Genomic DNA, 18459 nt, shown 5'->3' with positions numbered 1-18459 from the left:
AACGTGTTGAAAATAGATTCGTTAAAATTTTACATGCGAACAGATAAATTTTATTAGATAATTGAAGTAATAAAGATACGAATTAGATATATAGTATTGATATATTGTCAGTAATGTACGAAACTACTACAGTATTTTTCGTTAGGTAGAAAAGTTTTATATTTCTTAACTAAGTAGCATTGAAAAATATATTTAATATCAATGATTTCATAAGTTAATAATTATTTTTTAGTAGTAATTATTGCTTACATTTCACATATATTATATATTGGATAATTTTTTAAACATATAATGAAAATAATTTTAAAAAAAATAATTAAATCTCAGTTGCTTTGGTGTTGAATAGATTTGTTTAGATTAAATCGGTGCGGTGAAAATTATTTACTGTGATTGTGAGTCTGTGATGCTACCAACAAGTAAAAAAGTTTTTTTTTTTTTTTTTTGTTTAAATACATTCAAATGCATTATTTAGTTTCCGTAAGATATAAAACGCAACGATCTTCTCGTTTAGAATGCAGCAGAACGTCCCATTTAATGAGTCTTAAAACAAGTTACAAAATTCTTACTTTTCATCAAAGAAAAAGAATTATAAGATCCTGACATCTTATTTTTTACCTCGTAACCTTGTTTTCGAAAAATTTTACCAAATATTCTACATTTTTGTTTAGTAATTCAAAGAAATTATGAGATCATTCGAACATATTGGTATGTCTTAAGGCCCACTTCTGGCAGAATATTACAACATAAGAGAAAAAACTTATCATTAATCAATGTAAAAGATGTAACAATATATATATAGGGACATGGTACCGATATATATCCTCTCATCAACCTCAACTTTCTCAGATGTTTCAAGAGAACTATTTAAATACCTTACATAAGCATCCTGTTGGGCTCATCAACCTCAACTTTCTCAGATGTTTCAAGAGAACTATTTAAATACCTTACATAAGCATCCTGTTGGGCTGACAGCCGAAGGTTCATAGCGATTGTCGCAATGCACAGCAGACGAATTTTCAGTTTTCTTCTGTGTATGCAAGTTAGTTGTGGGAAATGCAGTTTGTGCCGAGCAGGTTGTGGAAAGTTCCACTAAAACAACTGGAAGAAAAGACTGGTTGATCCATCCCCATATGATTGAAGATCAGCCGGTCTAACCAGCGCTCTGCATAAAGGGCAGGTTCTCTCTCTCTCGAACCTGAAAGGAGCGATGACAGTGAGTTGATCGACTTCAACGATAAGGAATCATATAACTAGCAGTTCAAAAATGTTGGAAGGTTTAATCAGTGTCAACTAAGACAACAGATGAAATGCAGTACCACATTGGGAAATAAAAAAGAATAATAAGAAATTGTTAAAACTCGTTTTTAAGGGACAGTGGAAACACAAGACGGCAAAATGAAATTGAAAAGGAAAATGAAGACAAACCATTCTGAAACACAGTCTTCACAGAATATATGCTTGCAGCGTAGTAAGACGGGCACGTGCATCTTCTCCTGGCATATAGCACATAGATCTCCAGCTGCATTTACCTGTGTAGAATCAAATAGATGATTGAGTTGGACTAGGATGCATTTTTTTGCAACATTGGACTCCTTAAACATATTGTGCTATATTTGGGAAATTTTCAAACATCGAGCAAGATCAATAGATATCTGAAGCCCATTTGAAAGGCATGGATGTTTGAAGCATGCACAGGTTACTAGCTGCTAGCTCGGAGCTCTGACAAGAAGACTTTTGCATGCGAACAAGTGAAGATGAATGGGATTCCGTAAGGTCAGAAGAAAATATGACCTGCTCGGGTGTTGCATAAGACCCATAGTGGACTTCCTTCCTGGATAATGCCTTCAAGGCAGCGAAGAAAGATTGAACCTGAAGAACAGACAAAGATAGAGAGACAGCAAGTATCCATAAGTTTCATATACCAAATCCAAGGCTAGATAACTGCGGACATCAAAGTAAAGTGTTAATTAACATACCTTCTCAACAATTGATGTTAGCTTGAAAGTTAAATACAATCCTGTCGTCAGCGATGAAAAGAGACTCCCATAGTCTTTGTTCAGGAAGAATCTATACCATACAGGGGTCGGCAACAAAGCACGGTACAGAAGCAGTGTATACTCAACCAAAGTCAACATTTGCCCCTGAATGACCAAATATTACCATCAGATTCCTAAGCAATTTAAATGTCCATACCTGATTATAAGTCATTTACATTAACATTAGTAAATAATCCAAATGCCATTATTATCTGCTCCAGGACTGTGTTACCTGTCTGCGGAAATTGTGCCCTCTACCATTCTTATAATACATTAATAGAACCAACTTCAAGACCATTGCTGTCTGACGTGCCATTGTATCTGTCAGTAACAAAATACAAAGTAAGTATGGAAATCCACCGATGAAATATTCTAAGCCCACTATTGCAGTGAACTCTTAACCTCCAAACACCCTCTCTCCTACCACTTCCCATAAAACCCTGCAAACAAGAATGTCAAGGGTAGGTACAAGAGTTATTATAACCATAATGTTGATCATAAAACCAGGAGCAATTTTTTCACTAGTGTTGTTTTTAGTGCTGCTACAGCTGCCTAAGCAGATTATGTCAGAATGATGCTTTTCTTGATACCAGACTATAAGGATGACTTCCAAACAAAACATGAAGGAGGTTACTTTCAAGAAAGTATGATATCATGAACAAGCAAGGTTTCCGTTCCACCAATGTCATAGAAGTCAGAGGCACAAACCCAAAAGAAGCAATAACCACCTAAAAATCCATACCATTTACCAGGATGATAAATACTGCATGCCAGAAAGGTGGGATTGCTTTTGGAGGAATCATGAGCAATGGATAGATAAGATCATCTCTATGATGCCACCAGTAGATTCCAAATATATGAAGCATGAAAAGAACTGAATAACCAGCTAGGACGGAAATCTTCCTTTCTCCCTGCAAAAGCCAATGCTTATAAGTTTGTGAGTTTTCCTTCCAGTAGGGTTTAACTAAGGGGAGGCTTAGAACTTAATTTCTTTACATAACTAAAGCTGAAAAAGGTTCAGATGATGAAACTGGAATCGGACCTTTAGAGCAGTTTGCTTGCGTAGAATGTCGTTGGACTTGAACAAGATGGCGGTACAATAAATGGTAACAACAAATCCTGAAATGCATTCTTGAAAAGTCAAGTAGGACCCGGAAGAAGTTTGGGCAACGGGCAACCACAGAATCAAAAGCACACTCATAGGAAAAATAAGCTGAAACCATTAAATATCATAGAACTAGATCTATGAAATTGAAAACCTTGTTTACTTATTTATCTTTTAGTAGATAAGGGATTAATAGTTCAACTATATAGCCAAAAGGTTGCACCATAGAGATAGTAGCCACCTTATGTCCGCCATCAGAAAAGCTAAACAATACTGCTAAACACATGCCACCATAATATCTCTCTAAGATAGCAACAGCAAGCCAATCATGCACGCATCTTATTAGTAACGCCCCAAGGTCAATGGAGTTCGACATTCACTCTTTATATTAAATGTCAGCACCAGAAACTGTGAAACAATGCTATACATTTCTAAATCATGGAAAGAATGCAAACAGTTGTGACACTTACCCATCATTGTTTACGTTCCTTAGCAACCAGTGATTGTATAACCAACATAGTTCACACATCCTCCAACAACATACACTGAATTCAAAAGATGTGCATTTATTCAAGAAAATGACACCAAGTCATCAAAAATATGGCAGTCTTCCATCAACCTTAACATGATTTGATTAAAATCAGAAAAACTAAACAGAGAGTTGTCATATGAATTACCGAACAAAACAATCAAAAGTGAAAGAATATTACAACAGATTACCTTGCAAGTGCTGCCGGATAAAAACAACCAACAACAGCAACGAAAACGGAAGAATCTGCTCAATCCACCTAGCCGCCTGCTGTATATCATATCTTTGATACGACAATGCTTCCCTATTATTGTTATCATTATCACTATTAACACGCCTATTTCCATTAACATCATCAGGCCCGACGACAGACCCTTCCGCACCCAATCCCACCCCATTACCACCAGTCTCGCCATTATTCGCACCCCCAACCCTATCCTGCTCCCCGATAATCCGAATCGAGACCTCCCCATTGTTACTGCTATCACCAGAATTGCTATCTCCACTCCTATCAACACCATCATTACCGTTAACTGACGCTGAATTGCTGCCAGAGCTTTGAACATTGACACTGGCATTAGTACTCTCAGATACGAGAGGACGGGTCTCGGAATAGGGGTAATCCGGCCTTACCCGGATGAAGCCGGAATACTCGAGCAGCGATGAAATGGGAGACTGCAAGAACCCGAGAGCAGGAAACTGAACGATTCTAATTGTTCCCCCACCATTGCTTGGCGATGAAGGTGACCCAGAATCCAAATCCGCAGCAGCAGAATCCGATGTTTCCATAACAAAAACCCAAGAAAAAGAAAACCCACTATATTCAATCCAAAAAATATCAGATTCTTGGTGAAGAAGACGAAGAAATGAAGAAAACTTCAGTCCCAGAAAGAAGGCAGAGAAATCAATGTTCAGAGAAGAAGGAAAAAGTCAGAAGAGTGAGAAGTGGCAACTATTCAGAAAAAAAAAAAAAAAAACCCGGTAAATGGGAATCAAACAAACAAAAAATACATATAAATCAACAGTGGGAAGATGGAATGAGTGAGTTCATCTGGCGGAGCCGCGGAGGAAATGGTATAATAATGGCTGACAGAGTATATTCACGTATTCATACGTATTTAATAAATAAAAAATTGTTATTATATTTTCCAAATTTTAATTTATGTAAAGACGGAGAAAGCGTGTAACTGAAAAAATGTAAAGCAAGGTCGTGCGAATAACGACTCTTTCTCTTTTTAATTGATATATTACTTAAAGTTGCTGTTTACGGTATAAATATATATATATATTTATATCGGGATCAGCGTACACGAAGCTTGGACTGCAGAACGAGTCAAATACGCCGTGTTCACAATTTCGCATCTCTATATTTTTTCCAGCAATTTTTGTAAAATAATGAGATGCCTAATCATAGTAATTATCGACAATATAGGAAAAGAAAATAGAAATTCATTTAGAATTTAAAAAAAAAAAGAAAAAGAATTAATCATCGTGTCATCCAATATTACACGCATAAAATCAGATAAATATGATAAAAAATTTAAAATAATAGTTAATTAAAAACAGACCAAGTAATCAATATAGAGTAAAAGTTGGTAATGAGCTAATATGGCAGTAAAAAGCTGACTTATAGTTAAAAGTCAAATAAGAGACGAACATGGGGTAGGGGTGTTTTTGATTAATTGAACTGAAAATCGAAATTTCAGTATGCTGAACTCGCGTATTGAATATTAAATTAAAATAATTAGTTTAATTCAATAAAATTCAAATTTATTTTGATTCGATTTAATGTTGTATTGCACTAATCGATTTTAAAAATATAATAAATTTAAAATTGAATAAAATGAGTAATTAAAATAAAAAATTAGTTTTGATTAAACTTAAAATTGAATAAAATTAATAATTAAAAAATTATAATTTCGAGCTAAAGCAAATAGTGCACACTTTTAACATGAAAATGGTGAAAGTATGAAATAAATATGATAGCAGATTGACGATTAAAGTATAATGTATTTTCTTTTAAAAAAATAAATAATTATATTACATTAGATTTGAAAGTGTAATTAGTATTTCAAATTTGATACTTATGGTGTTACAAGTGCCTGATCCTGGTGCCCATAGGAGACTGATCGGGTGTCTCCTTTACTTTAGTTTTACTCGACCAGATGTCTCATTTGTTGTACAATAGCTCAGCTAGTCCATCCAACATCCTAGGTCCTCTCACTAGGCTGTTGCACTACACGTATTACGCTATTTGAAGGGCTCTTCTCCACCAGGCTTATTTTTCCCACACAACAATCCGCAACCCTCTATTTTTACAGATGCCTCATGGGTCTCCTGCCCTAATTCCCGTTGCTCCATCACGGGTTTCTGCATAATTTTGGGGTCCTCCCTCGTCTCTTAGAAGTCTAAAAAATAAGCCACCGTCTCTCGTTCCTCCGTCGAAGCTGAACACCATAGCGTGGGAACTGCGGTTTGTGAGCTCCTTTGGTTGTCCTATCACCTCCGTGATCTTCACATTTTCTTCCAAACACCTGCCTCTTTCTGGTGTGAAACAAAGCGGCCATCCATATCACTGTCAACCCTATCTTTCACTAGCGCCCGAAACACTTGGACATTGATTGCCACTTGGTCCGTGATTGGTTCAAATGTGGCTTCATCCAACCTTTTCACCTGCCCGATCATGATCAGTTGGTTGATCTATTCACCAAATCTCCCCAGTTTGTGATTTTGCTCATCTCTTCGCCAAGCTGGGCTTGGTGCCCCAAGCTCCATCTTGAAGGGGATTGTAGACGAATTGGTTCTTGATGTTGTTCTAGGTTGCTGCTCTGAAGTTTAATGTTACTAGAAGTCGTGGGAAATAGTGCTTTTGTTAATGTGTTTTACACTTTTCTTTTTAGTTTTTTTGTAGTTGTGTTAGTTAGCTAGTTGGAGAGTTGGTAGACACAGTTAAACTTACACTCTATATATAAAACGGCCTTCATATACGCATTCATCAAATCAATGAAATACAGAATTTTTCTCTCCAAATATTACAGAATGAATTCATTTGATATCTCATACAAATCTGATTTTTTACAACATTACACTTTTAAGTGGTGTCTTGAAAACTTCAATTAATATTTTTTAAAATATAGAAAGAATAAATAATAAAACAAATAAAATATTTGAAATTTGTAGAACTATTTAAACATTAGTAAATAATATTTAAATTTATTTATATCCATTTACATTTTTCTTATATAGGAATTTATTTTTTTATTTTTATAACTGCATCTTATATCTTGGTAAATTAATTTAAGAATGCTTTCTATTGTTTGAAATAGGCCTGTCAGTTGGCCAAAATCACCCAAACCCAGACCCACTATAACGGGTCTAAACCCAAGCCCAAACCCATATTTTTAAATGAAATCCAAATTCAAATCCAAACTCATTATATTAAAATGATTGGGATTAGATCGAGTAAAATATTCTTCTTATCCAATAGATCAATTTTGGCCAACCCAATATTTCACCTTCCACATATGAAATCACAATCTCTCTCTCCTCAATCTCAACTCTTCATCTCTCTCAACTCTCTTTAACATTATAACATTGCTTTTGGGTCCAAAGATCCATTTGAGCTTGAGTAGAATGGATAAGACCTGTGTATAAATAATTTATTTAAGTTTTTATTGGATTTGAGTCTGAATAAAGCAAAATCCTAACCATGGAGAGATATAATTAAAAATAATGATCATAAATTAAATCACTACACATGTCTCGTTTATTGTATTTGATTCAATTTCATATTTACTTGCAGGCTGTAAGGCTCAAAGTTAATTCCCAAAGCCCTCGAACTTTGGTAAAGTGGGTGAAATTATCAATCCTGACCCGCATGCAAATTTACAAATGTAACCTCGGTTATCAGCTTCAAATGACCATATTACCCTAATTTGTCCTACTATATATATATACACCTGTCTTTTCTTAAGAAAAATAAACTTATATAAATTAATAATTATACAAAAATAATAGGGTACTCAATCACATTCTTGTCTGTATATGATAATTTAATGTTGTTGCATATTTTAGTGTTTGGCTAAATTTATTGAAACATCTTTTAAATGTTTTAGGAACTTCAAAATATTTTAATTTTATTTTTAAAAAATATTCTTAAAGTATTTGAATAAATAAGATATCGGAACATATCATATGTTAGAATATTTTACATGCAAACTAGTCATACTGTAATAATGATAAAAAAAATATATATATATCATCAAATTGTTAGAACTTAAAATTATACAAACAGATAATTTTGGTTTGGGAAAAACGTCAATTATATGAATGGTAAAAGTGAAATAGTAATAAAATTATGAGAGTATTTTTGTTTATCAGATCCCTATAAGTTGGACGAGATCAAATTTCAAATTATATTTTTGAGTGAATTATTAAATACAATTATATCATTAATTTCAATCATCATCAATCGATATACATTTATTATCAATTTCAAGTATGTATTATTAATCAATAATTACTATTATTACGATAAATTAATACTCATATATTAGTAGAATTCGAAATGTATTGATTATAAAGTCTCGATTTTACCGATTAAATTATACTTTATTCTCATCAAATTCCAAATTCCATTTAAGCAAAGTATGTCAACAAAAAATTTTGTTATGTTTAATAAAATTAAATTGAAATGATTTTTTATCCATTAATTTCAAACTCAATTGTTAAACAATTTGATATTTCTTTTCCAATTACATTGGAAATTTTAATAGAACTTCAGCACCTTTTCCATAAAACAAATTACACATACTCTACGGTATACGTACGTCACTCTTTCTCTATGTACATACTACGTACAATTTGAACTGGCGAGAACCCGGTGAATCACTATCTTTTACTCTCTGTTCTTCCCCGGAAACGATCGGATTGATTTTTTCCCGCAGGTTAATCAATTCCTCCTTCGAGTTTGTGACTCGGGAATCTAATTCCACCTTTTTTTTTATAAACGCCAAAAAATGGCAAAACTCTCGTCATCAAGATTTATTGTCAGGTATTTTGATCACGTTGCGTCAAAAACCCCAACAAACTATCACCGCACTGGTAATGGCATTTCGAATTTCATCATAAACAAGCCTAAATTGATCAAGAACCCCACATTTTCTTCATGGCTGTTGAATTCTCAAAGATCCCAGTTCCCATCATTGCCCAATATGCATGGTGTGTTTCGAAAATTGGATCCACATGCAAAATTCTTGCAGCACAGAAGTTTCTTCGCGTTTAGGTACTCTTCATTTAAGAATCACGAGATGGGTTCTAAAAGTTTTGCTGAAAATGTGGTGAAAAAACCTGCTTTGGCCTTTAAGAATATGTTCGGACGTTATAAGGAGGGAGTAGGGCTGCAGATTGAGGCCTTCTGGATGAGGAATCATCTGGTGATGTTGGGTGCCGGTGGGTTTGTGGTGTGCATTTTGCAGTGGCGATTCTTGTTTGGGATTGCCAGTACTTTTGTTGGGTTCTCCGAGGGCATGGCCGAGTATGGGTTTCTGGCTCTTTCATCTGCTATCGTTGCCTTTACTGTGAGTTGTTCTTTGCTTGTTCTAGTTTCTGGTTTCAATAGGCTGTGATGAGTTATGTGTTTTTATTGGGAGTTGAATTTTAGTTGATGATTTGATGGTGAAGATGGAGAAATTTTCATGGGTTTTCAAGCTGCTGATGTTTGAGTTGAGTTTTGACTGTGTAATTTGCTGTAGGTCTTCAGCATTTGCAGAGTGATGTTATCTATGTAGCATGGTGCCATAAATGTAGCTACTAATCTACCTTTGGAAATGATAGAGGAGTCATCTTGTCTTTTTGCATTGTCATGGTGAACTATTTTACATGCTGCTACTGGCTAAATGGTAATTTATCCTGCAAATGATGGAGGGGTATTGGGCCAAATACCGTACTTATCATTTTAATTGCATGCTAATCAGTTTACCTCGTCGTCAAGTCAATTGAGCAGTTCTCTTCTGGTTTTGTTGCTGATGTCTTTCTGGTACCCTGGTTGTTTGTTTGCTAGCTTTTCGACGTCTATTGGCTTTTCTGTCCTTCATGTCTCGAGCTCTAAGTCGGCCTGTGGATGCTGCTTTTCCGGAACTGAATACAAGGTCAATTTGAAGTATAGTGGCCAGTTCATAGTCTGGAACGTAACCATATTTAATATGTAGAACGTGCAAGTCTTTTAATGGATAAAAACAGGGACGGGGCAAGTAGTTCTGGAGAGGAGGATAAGATGAAGGGATAAAAGTCAGACATAAATTTTATTCGGATAACTCAAGGTTAAGGGGTGTGAACAATCGAATCTTATGGCAAGTTAGTGTGCTGATGGTATAATATATTGGCACTTTTCCTTTTCCTGTTTCCTTTCCATCCTTTCGTCATCTTTGATCGAGTCTAAAGTTGAAATTATCCACTTTCTCAACTAAACTAACAACCTAAGTCATGTTCTGAACATTTTAAATGGTGCTACTTATCTTATTGTTATTTCCATCGAACATCGTAACGTGCTTTTTCTTATGTCTAGGGCTTGTACCTTCATGCAAAATTCACCATCAATCCAGATAAAGTTTACAGAATGGCTATGAGGAAGCTAAATACATCAGCTAGTGTTCTTGAGGTTATGGGTGCACCACTCACAGGAACCGACTTGAGGGCATATGTGATGTCAGAAGGGGGCATCAGCCTGCAGAATTTCAAACCGAGGTTAAGAAGCAAAAGGTGTTTCCTTATTTTCCCTGTACAAGGTTCGGAAAGGAAGGGATTAGTCAGTGTTGAAGTCAAGAAGAAGAAAGGCCAGGTTTCCTTAACTGCTAGCTGATCATTTTTTCTTTCCTGAAGTTACTCTCGTTCGTTATCTAGTGAATACCGTTATGCTTGCAGATTGTAGGTAAATGGATTTCAATCGCCTGTCCCAATTCATTAAACATAGATGCAGGAAACTGTTCCAATGGATTTCAGAGAAAGTATGGAGTTTGCTATGTTTGATCCTTCTTTAAAGTCGAACAATTCAAGATTCTACCATATTCTATCAACTCTATCATCCCTTTTCCTTATTGAGTGTCTACTTGCTTCATGAAAACGAGATCTGCTTTTGAAGTTTAAATTTTTCTCTACTTCTCTGCAAAGAAAAACAAGGCTTGACCAAAGAGACTCGTCATAATAGTTCAGGCTTATTAACTGTGATAGTTTAGGCATGTGTTGTCGTTTTTCCATGTCACATGCTCTGATCTGTGGGATTGGGACACTCTTCTATGGACACATCTTGAGGTCAGACATTCATGAGAAGTTTTCCAGTCATGCTTACATTTACTTACCATCTCAATGTTCTGCAGTATGATATAAGACTATTGGCAGTGGACATTCCCATGGTGAGTGGACCTGATCAACGCCTGTTCCTGATTGGGGACAATGAAGAGTATAAGATCGGTGGTGGTCTAATTTCTGAACTGCGGAATCCAGTTGTCAAAGCATTGGGAGCTGCTAAGGAGTTGGAAGCTCGTGACGACAAGGAGGACGCTGCAAGGGAACTTCAAGAAGCCGGAAAAAAACATCAAGCAGATATAAAAAAGCTTGAGAAAGGCAACATCCGGTGGCTGCAAGGGCGTTTCTTCTGATCCACTCTTCCATCTCTTTGCCTATAAGACCCTGCACTTGGACCCTTCAAATCAATGACAGCTGCTGCATCGGCACCTTGAGTTAATATAAGAATATTTTTGCGACATTGTACAAACTTGCTGACGATCGGCTAATGCCTTCTAACGAACAAATCTTGACGTAATGAAAGACAGACGTCCCAGAATAAGACTTGGGATCATTCGTGGATGATATCTTAGAAATTTCTTCATCTGATCCTATAACATTGGTGTTCTTGTTTCCTCATGGTTCAAAAGCATCAAATATAACTGTGGTCTGCAGTTTAACTATTTCACCAGCTGCAGAATAGCAAGCAAATGACGAGTTATCCATAAATTGCTGATAAACGTGAAAATGGAGGAAGAATACTTCATTGAAGAAGAAGAATGGAGTCTGTGTACATGTGTTGATAAAAACCAAGAACCAGAACTTACTAATAAATAATAAGAAAAAAACCTAATTAAACTAACAAAACTGCCTAATTGCTAATTAATTGATACCAATGTAAAATATTGGGTTCTGCATTTGTAAATATATAAACAAATATTTAAAATATTTTTTACTGTATGTGAAAAAGTGAAAACAAACACAGCCTTATCTACTCTATTGCTCTATTCTTATTTTCTTTTGTTTTTGCTTTGCTATGTGCTCATTTTCCTTTGATTATTGATATTTAATCTTATCAAATGAAAACAAATTGTGCCCATTTTTACATTTTCTAAATCAAAGTAAAATCAATATTATTTTTAAAGCTTTATCATTTATTATGATAATATCTTAATAAAAAATATTATACTTTCTTGAAATTGAAAATAGTATAATATAACAACTAAATGTTACTATCTGTTTATTCTCAACAAATAATGTGTAATATAATATGGATTAACACAAACATACTTTTAGTAACCAGTTATTATTGGTGTACATTTGGATTAAAGGATTTAGATTTAAGAAATTAATTTTAAAAAATTTTGATTTCAAATTACTCGATATGGAAAGAATATGTTTTAATCTAATGATTAAAGTTAAAATCGAGGTCCTATAAAAAGATTTAAGGTTATGGGTTCGAGTTCTACCAGACCCGTGAGTATTTTATTTCACTTTATGTGAGTTATTATGATTTGTTACTGTTCTTATGCATATATTGATTAGCCGATGTAATTTGTTATTATATTTAATTATATTGATTTATTCATTGAATCGATACATTACACCGTAAAAATGGTGTAGGTCGTATTGTAACAAATACTACTATTATCATGTATATTTTCCACTTTTATTTGTGTTCATTATTTATTCCATTTTAAATTTTTGTTTCAAACTTTGTTGGTATTTATCAGATTATATACGTACAAGTACTATGATAATTGATACTTAGAAGAGAAAAAAAGGGAAGAAAAGGAAAAAGAAAAAAGAAAAATTTATTACACCGTCGGATGTTGTCAATCTGGATTTTGAACTATAGTCGGACGTCAAACTCTTCTAAAATCCGACAAATTCTTCTCTCTATCCGTCTCTCTCTCTCTCTATTTAGGCCCCTCCAAGAGTCCAGCTCCACTCTTTGCCTAATTGCCTTGGCACAAAAATATACATAGAGAGAGAATTGAATGAATTCATCTTCATACAAACGTACATAAATGCGAGCGAGTATAGAGACAAGAAGAAATTCAAAAACCCAGTTGTAAAAGAAGGGGAGAAAGTGTGTGGGTTTTCTCTCCTTGTTTCTGTTTGAATTTTTCTCTCTGGACCTTGGGCTGGGTTCGGAGATTTAGGGTTTCTTTTCTTCTGCAGAAGTGATGCCCATCTTGGATATGTACAATTCAAGCTGAGATATATTTGTTTGATATGTGTATAACTTTTTTTAGGGTTTAAATTTTCTTTGTAAAGAAGGGTGTGTTTTAGTATAATAATCTGATATGGATGGGAGGAGAATAACGGCGAGTCCGAGACCGTGCTGTGGGCGGCGAGTGGTGGCGAAGAAGCGGCCCCGTGGTGGTCTAGATGGGTTTGTGAACAGCGTGAAGAAGCTGCAGAGAAGGGAGATATCCTCGAAGCGCGACCGCGCTTTCAGCATGAGTGATGCTCAGGAGCGGTTCCGCAACATCCGCCTGCAGGTTTATTTTATTAAATCTATTGGTTTGCAGAAATGTTCTGCTGTTGTTTTGTGGTGTTCGTGGATTTGAGTAATTTAAGTGCCTGTGGTTGCCTGTGAAAGATTTGAACTTTTCTGGGTTATATGTATTTGTGATGATAGATGTTGCTGTACAGGAAAATTAGGGCTTTCACTGCTTGATAACCGGTGCTTAAAATTTCGGAGAAACCCTCCAGGAATTTGCTCTTTTGTTAGCTTATCACTTGAACTTGACACGTACGTATTGATAATTATGTAGATCTATGAACACGAACTGGATGGGATTCATCATTTATCTTCTGAACAAATTGAAGTTTACTCTCAAGATATTTCGAACCATAAGGAAGACTTTTGCAGAAATAAATATGTCAGTCGATATCTTAGATCATCCGGTCCATACCTTGGTTGATTAACTTACTTTTTGTGGTGGTCCACCCCACCCCACCCCGGTTTTAAAAGGAAGCTGAGAGATTTATCATTTTCATGGGGATTGGTTATGATCTTCCCCTTGATTTTGACAACTGGCATGTGGATGTGCTTGGAATTTACATGTTTTAAAGTTGTATTAGGTTTTATGGAATTGAATTTTGATAAACAAGTTTTATGGATTAAGTAGTTAACAAATTAACCATGTATCTATGCTTTATGACGTAGTTTGATCATGTTTGTTATTATTCTTTCTGCTTTAAGATTTTAAATCGCTTCTTACGCAAGCACAATTTTCTACAATTAATTTGTCATTAGTTGAGTGAACCATTAAAACTCTTTTAACATTGTTTCCACTTTTATTTCCAAGCCGACAATTGCGAACAAATCTGATCCATACCCTTCTTTTCTGTTCCTTTCCATCCCCGTATATTTGTCCCACATTTATCTAACCTATTTGCAGCCAACCATATTGATGTGTTCCTGTCTTTCTTGGGTTTGTCATAAATGAGATCACATTCTCAATGCTCTAGGGAGGTGACCAATTTTGGAATGACATACATAGATATTCATTAAGCAGGTACTTGGGAGAGGAATTTGTACAGTTAATTGAATTTTTTCACTACCAAATTGCCATTACGCCTCATTGCTAGACAGTGAAAGAGTTTTTGTTTGGACTATAGAATTCAAAGAGGGAAGGTTGGGTATTGTGGCAACAATTACTAAGAAGGAAGTCAACAATTGTTGAGAGAAGGCAGTGCTTCTGCTAGGCAACCGGAATAAGTCATTAACTTCAACCGTCTTTCTAAGTATGAAATCTAATGTTCTACCTCAGGGCGAGAGGAGCTGTTAGATTGAGTTCAATCTATGTGCGTTCGTGTGATTTTGCAAGCTAATTGAGTATTAAGGAGTTTGTGTGATCTTATAGCCCTTCAATAAATTCAATAATTATGCATGCTCATATCAGGATCTTTTCTTTACTGTGTGTTCTCCTTGACTGTGACTATGAGGCTCCATGCATGACAGTGTTGGAGCCCTGTTTACTTTACAAAACTAAATGATGATGATGTGATAACTCCTGGATGCATGTTATACAGTATACACACATAAGATGGTGTTTCATTGCTTGATATTCGCCCATGGAAGTGGAGTCAGAGTTGAATGTTTGGAAAAGATATGCGACTTCAAAACAGCAAGAAATTATAACTTTTTTATCACGCCCTCTATTAGAGAATAAGCAAATTGCTGATGCTTTTCTTTTGCTCTAAAACTTTAACTTGCAAAATCTGATTGAGGTGTAAATATATGCTTCAATGTTTGAAAATATGTAACTATTGCCTGTATTTGCTTTCATGGAATTTCTTTTTTTGTCGGTAGAATTAGTTTTTTCCAGTACCGTGGACAAGAAGTTGTATACTTATGTTGACATTTTTGTATTAGTGAATTTTCTTTCATCAATACTCTCTTGACGGCTAAACCTAGTATAACTCTTTTCAGGAGGAATATGATACTCATGATCCCAAGGGATATTGTTCTCTGTCATTGCCATTTCTGAAGAAGAGATCAAAGATTATTGAGATAGTTGCTGCCCGTGATATTGTCTTTGCTCTTGCGCAATCTGGTGTATGTGCAGCTTTTAGCCGAGGTCCAGCAGTAACGAGAGAAAACTAATTACTTATACGAATATTTTCATTTAAATACTTGGCTGTAGTAAAAAGCTTATATATGTACCTGTCTCGTATGCAGAGAGTAATCAGAGGATATGCTTCCTGAATGTTTGTCCTGATGAAGTCATTCGGAGCTTGTTTTACAACAAAAATAATGATTCGCTCATCACTGTTTCAGTTTATGCTTCAGATAACTTTAGTTCCTTAAAATGCAGAACCACAAGGATCGAGTAAGGAACTCCATCACTTATTTCTGATCATCCTCTTGCTGTTTGTTATACTCATGCTTACTTTTCTGAACCATTTTTCAGATACATACGGAGAGGTAAACCTGATGCTGGTTTCGCGCTGTTTGAGTCCGAGTCATTGAAGTGGCCTGGTTTTGTGGAATTTGATGATGTAAATGGGAAGGTTCTTACATATTCTGCACAAGACAGGTTAAGTATAACAATCTCATCTGTGGACTGTCCCAAAGTATTTCTCTATACTTGGAATTCTACTGCGATTGCTGATGTTTGCTTCCTTCTTGTTCCTTGTCTCAGCATATACAAGGTGTTTGATTTGAAAAACTATACAATGCTCTACTCCATTTCGGATAAAAATGTTCAAGAGATTAAGATCAGGTAATTTTCTAGTTTCAGAATAAGGTTTTACCCATGCATGTATTCATTTCAATACACATTTATCTGGAAATGCTTCTTTTAATCCATTCTGGTGTCAGCCTGAACGCTGTCCTATGAATGCTGTAAGTTGGTTTTGATTTGTATACACCGCACTGCTTTGCCTCTATCTTCTCACCTTGGACATCTTGTTTGGATACTTCTTTGCTCTTCTTTTGAAAAGTGATTTTTATTTTGTTTTTTCTTGCTATCTTCTGGCAGGTCTCTAATCTTAGTATGTAACTATTTGGGAACACTATACTTGTCATTAGACATTGTTGAAACTTGGCTGATATGAATGATTGCAATATGTTTGGAGCTTTAAGTGCGATTCTTTATGCAGAATGATTCATACAATATTCAGTAGCATGAGAATTAAGCTTTTCAAATTGTGAGGATATAATAGATGTACTTGTTTTCAAGTCACTATTTCCTACCTTCACTATGTCATGTATCAGGGTTAGAGGCAGCTTCTGTTGTGCCCATTTCTGCTCAACATCTTATCCCCAAGCTCAAGTGCTCATATTCTCACTTGGAAAAATTTCCATCCTCATTATGGAAATACTTCCTATTTGGGTATCTCTTGAGGCTGGAATCTTAGTGCTGCAATCCTGTCATATAGAAGTATCTATTTTGCAATTTGTACACTGATATTTGTTCTTGAGTTGCTGACCTTCATCTAGAATTAATATATAATTGTGGACTGAAATATTATCTGATAGCTATTTGCTTGGGATGGGGTTTGAACCAAAATTTTGGTTAGTTTGTGATTTGTCCTTGGGGTGATAGTTCATTCCTTCCTCATTACCAAGATATATGTACTTTTGCTGACTCTTCCTTTGTATAACAGTCCAGGAATAATGCTATTGATATTTACAAAAACCCAAGGTGGTGTTCCTTTGAAGATTCTCTCTATTGAGGATGGAACTGTTCTTAAATCTTTTAGCCATCTCCTTCATAGAAACAAGAAGGTGGATTTCATTGAACAATTCAATGAAAAGCTTCTCGTCAAGCAAGAGAACGAGAATCTCCAGATCGTTGATGTAAGTCACTTGTTACTGACAATCTGATGGTCGTGACCTCTGAGATCTGACATCCTCTCTATGTAGGTACGCAATACGGAGATAACAGAAGTCAGCAGGACCGAGTTCATGACACCATCGGCATTTATATTCCTGTACGAGAATCAATTATTCCTGACGTTCAGAAACCGAACTGTTGCTGTTTGGAACTTCAGAGGCGAGCTTGTGACCTCATTTGAGGATCATCTTTTATGGCATCCTGATTGCAATACTAACAACATATACATCACAAGTGATCAGGATCTCATCATTTCATATTGCAAAGCGGAGACGGATGAACCATTATCGGATGGAAATGGTACGTTTATTTGGTGCAGACATATTGTGTATATAACTTAACAATTTTCTTCATTTACATTAGAACCGTAAACTTTACCGGGAGGATACAGTGCATACTTTTATCAGACATCACACTTACACAAGAATTAAGCTAATGCATGCATTTTCATAAGAACGACTCTTTTTCACTCTTTGCAGCGGGTTCAATTAACATCAGCAATATCTTGACCGGGAAGTGCCTTGCAAAGATAAAGGCGAGCAACAGTCTTCCGAAGAACGAGTGCAACTGCAGCGCGAGTTGTGGTGGCAGAAACTGCAACTCAAAGAAGCGTATCAAAGCTTCCGGAATAAGGAGCACTGTAGCAGAGGCCCTGGAAGATATCACTGCTCTCTTCTACGATGAAGACCGCAATGAAATCTATACCGGAAACAGGCTCGGTCTTGTCCATGTCTGGTCTAACTGAAGGCTGCTAGTAGCTTCATTTCCATGTGGAAGGAAAATTTAGGATCCTTGCTGCTCTGGTGAAACGAAATCCATTAGTTCGGCAGTTTGATGCCTTGTAGTAGTCTGTCTCACCCCCATGAAGGGGGATGGATATATTCGCTGCTATGGTATACATTGTAAGAGCCTTGGTTTGTTATTTTGATAATTCGGGTCGTATCATCTGTGTTGTAGATGTGTTTGATAACATGAGGCTCTCAAGTGAGAGCTATAGCAAGCTGTGCTAGTTGTGTAATTTGTGTTTGCATTACAATTTGCTGTGATAGTGCAACTGGTTGTGGAAGGTAGTCTGGAAATTGCTTCCTTGTGTTTATAGCTGAATGCACGTTTCTTTCCTTGAACAAAATTGCTTCATGTCTTCGCTGTCTG

The 18459-nt window shown here is 35.7% G+C and overlaps 3 protein-coding genes across 4 annotated transcripts; 2 read left to right on the top strand and 1 right to left on the bottom strand.

Annotated features, from left to right (window-relative positions):
- Window positions 1-736: 736 nt before the first annotated feature.
- Window positions 737-4755, bottom strand: LOC105160778 (uncharacterized). Its single transcript, XM_011078262.3, has 8 exons — window positions 3862-4755; window positions 3079-3155; window positions 2779-2947; window positions 2269-2357; window positions 1977-2141; window positions 1792-1869; window positions 1426-1529; window positions 737-1195 (listed from the first exon to the last, which is right to left on the bottom strand). Exons 1-8 carry the CDS (start codon window positions 4457-4459, stop codon window positions 1090-1092), a joined length of 1386 nt encoding a protein of 461 aa, XP_011076564.1. The 5' UTR covers window positions 4460-4755; the 3' UTR covers window positions 737-1089.
- A 3748-nt stretch (window positions 4756-8503) lies between these two features.
- On the top strand, window positions 8504-11634 carry LOC105160777 (uncharacterized). Of its 2 annotated transcripts, none has more exons than XM_088879458.1 (3): window positions 8504-9249; window positions 10236-10508; window positions 10592-11037. In XM_088879458.1, exons 1-3 carry the CDS (start codon window positions 8689-8691, stop codon window positions 10694-10696), a joined length of 939 nt encoding a protein of 312 aa, XP_088735584.1. In that variant the 5' UTR covers window positions 8504-8688; the 3' UTR covers window positions 10697-11037. The 2 variants fall into 2 exon arrangements, with proteins under 2 accessions (XP_088735584.1, XP_011076563.1); XM_011078261.3 differs by lacking the exon at window positions 10592-11037 and adding an exon at window positions 11044-11634 and having other exon boundaries at window positions 8512-9249.
- Window positions 11635-12852: 1218 nt separating this feature from the next.
- LOC105160776 (uncharacterized) lies at window positions 12853-18403 on the top strand. The gene is made up of 8 exons (XM_011078258.3): window positions 12853-13458; window positions 15399-15546; window positions 15648-15798; window positions 15880-16005; window positions 16111-16191; window positions 17078-17270; window positions 17337-17607; window positions 17787-18403. The coding sequence occupies exons 1-8, from the start codon at window positions 13261-13263 to the stop codon at window positions 18050-18052; spliced, it is 1434 nt and encodes a 477-aa protein (XP_011076560.1). The 5' UTR covers window positions 12853-13260; the 3' UTR covers window positions 18053-18403.
- Window positions 18404-18459: the final 56 nt, after the last annotated feature.

This window comes from Sesamum indicum, linkage group LG4 (genome assembly GCF_026168435.1).
Source record: "Sesamum indicum cultivar Baizhima isolate 11 linkage group LG4, ASM2616843v1, whole genome shotgun sequence".
Lineage (NCBI taxonomy): Eukaryota > Viridiplantae > Streptophyta > Magnoliopsida > Lamiales > Pedaliaceae > Sesamum > Sesamum indicum.
The sequence above is the reverse complement of the archived record's forward strand: the minus strand, read 5'-3'. Positions and strand labels throughout refer to the sequence as shown.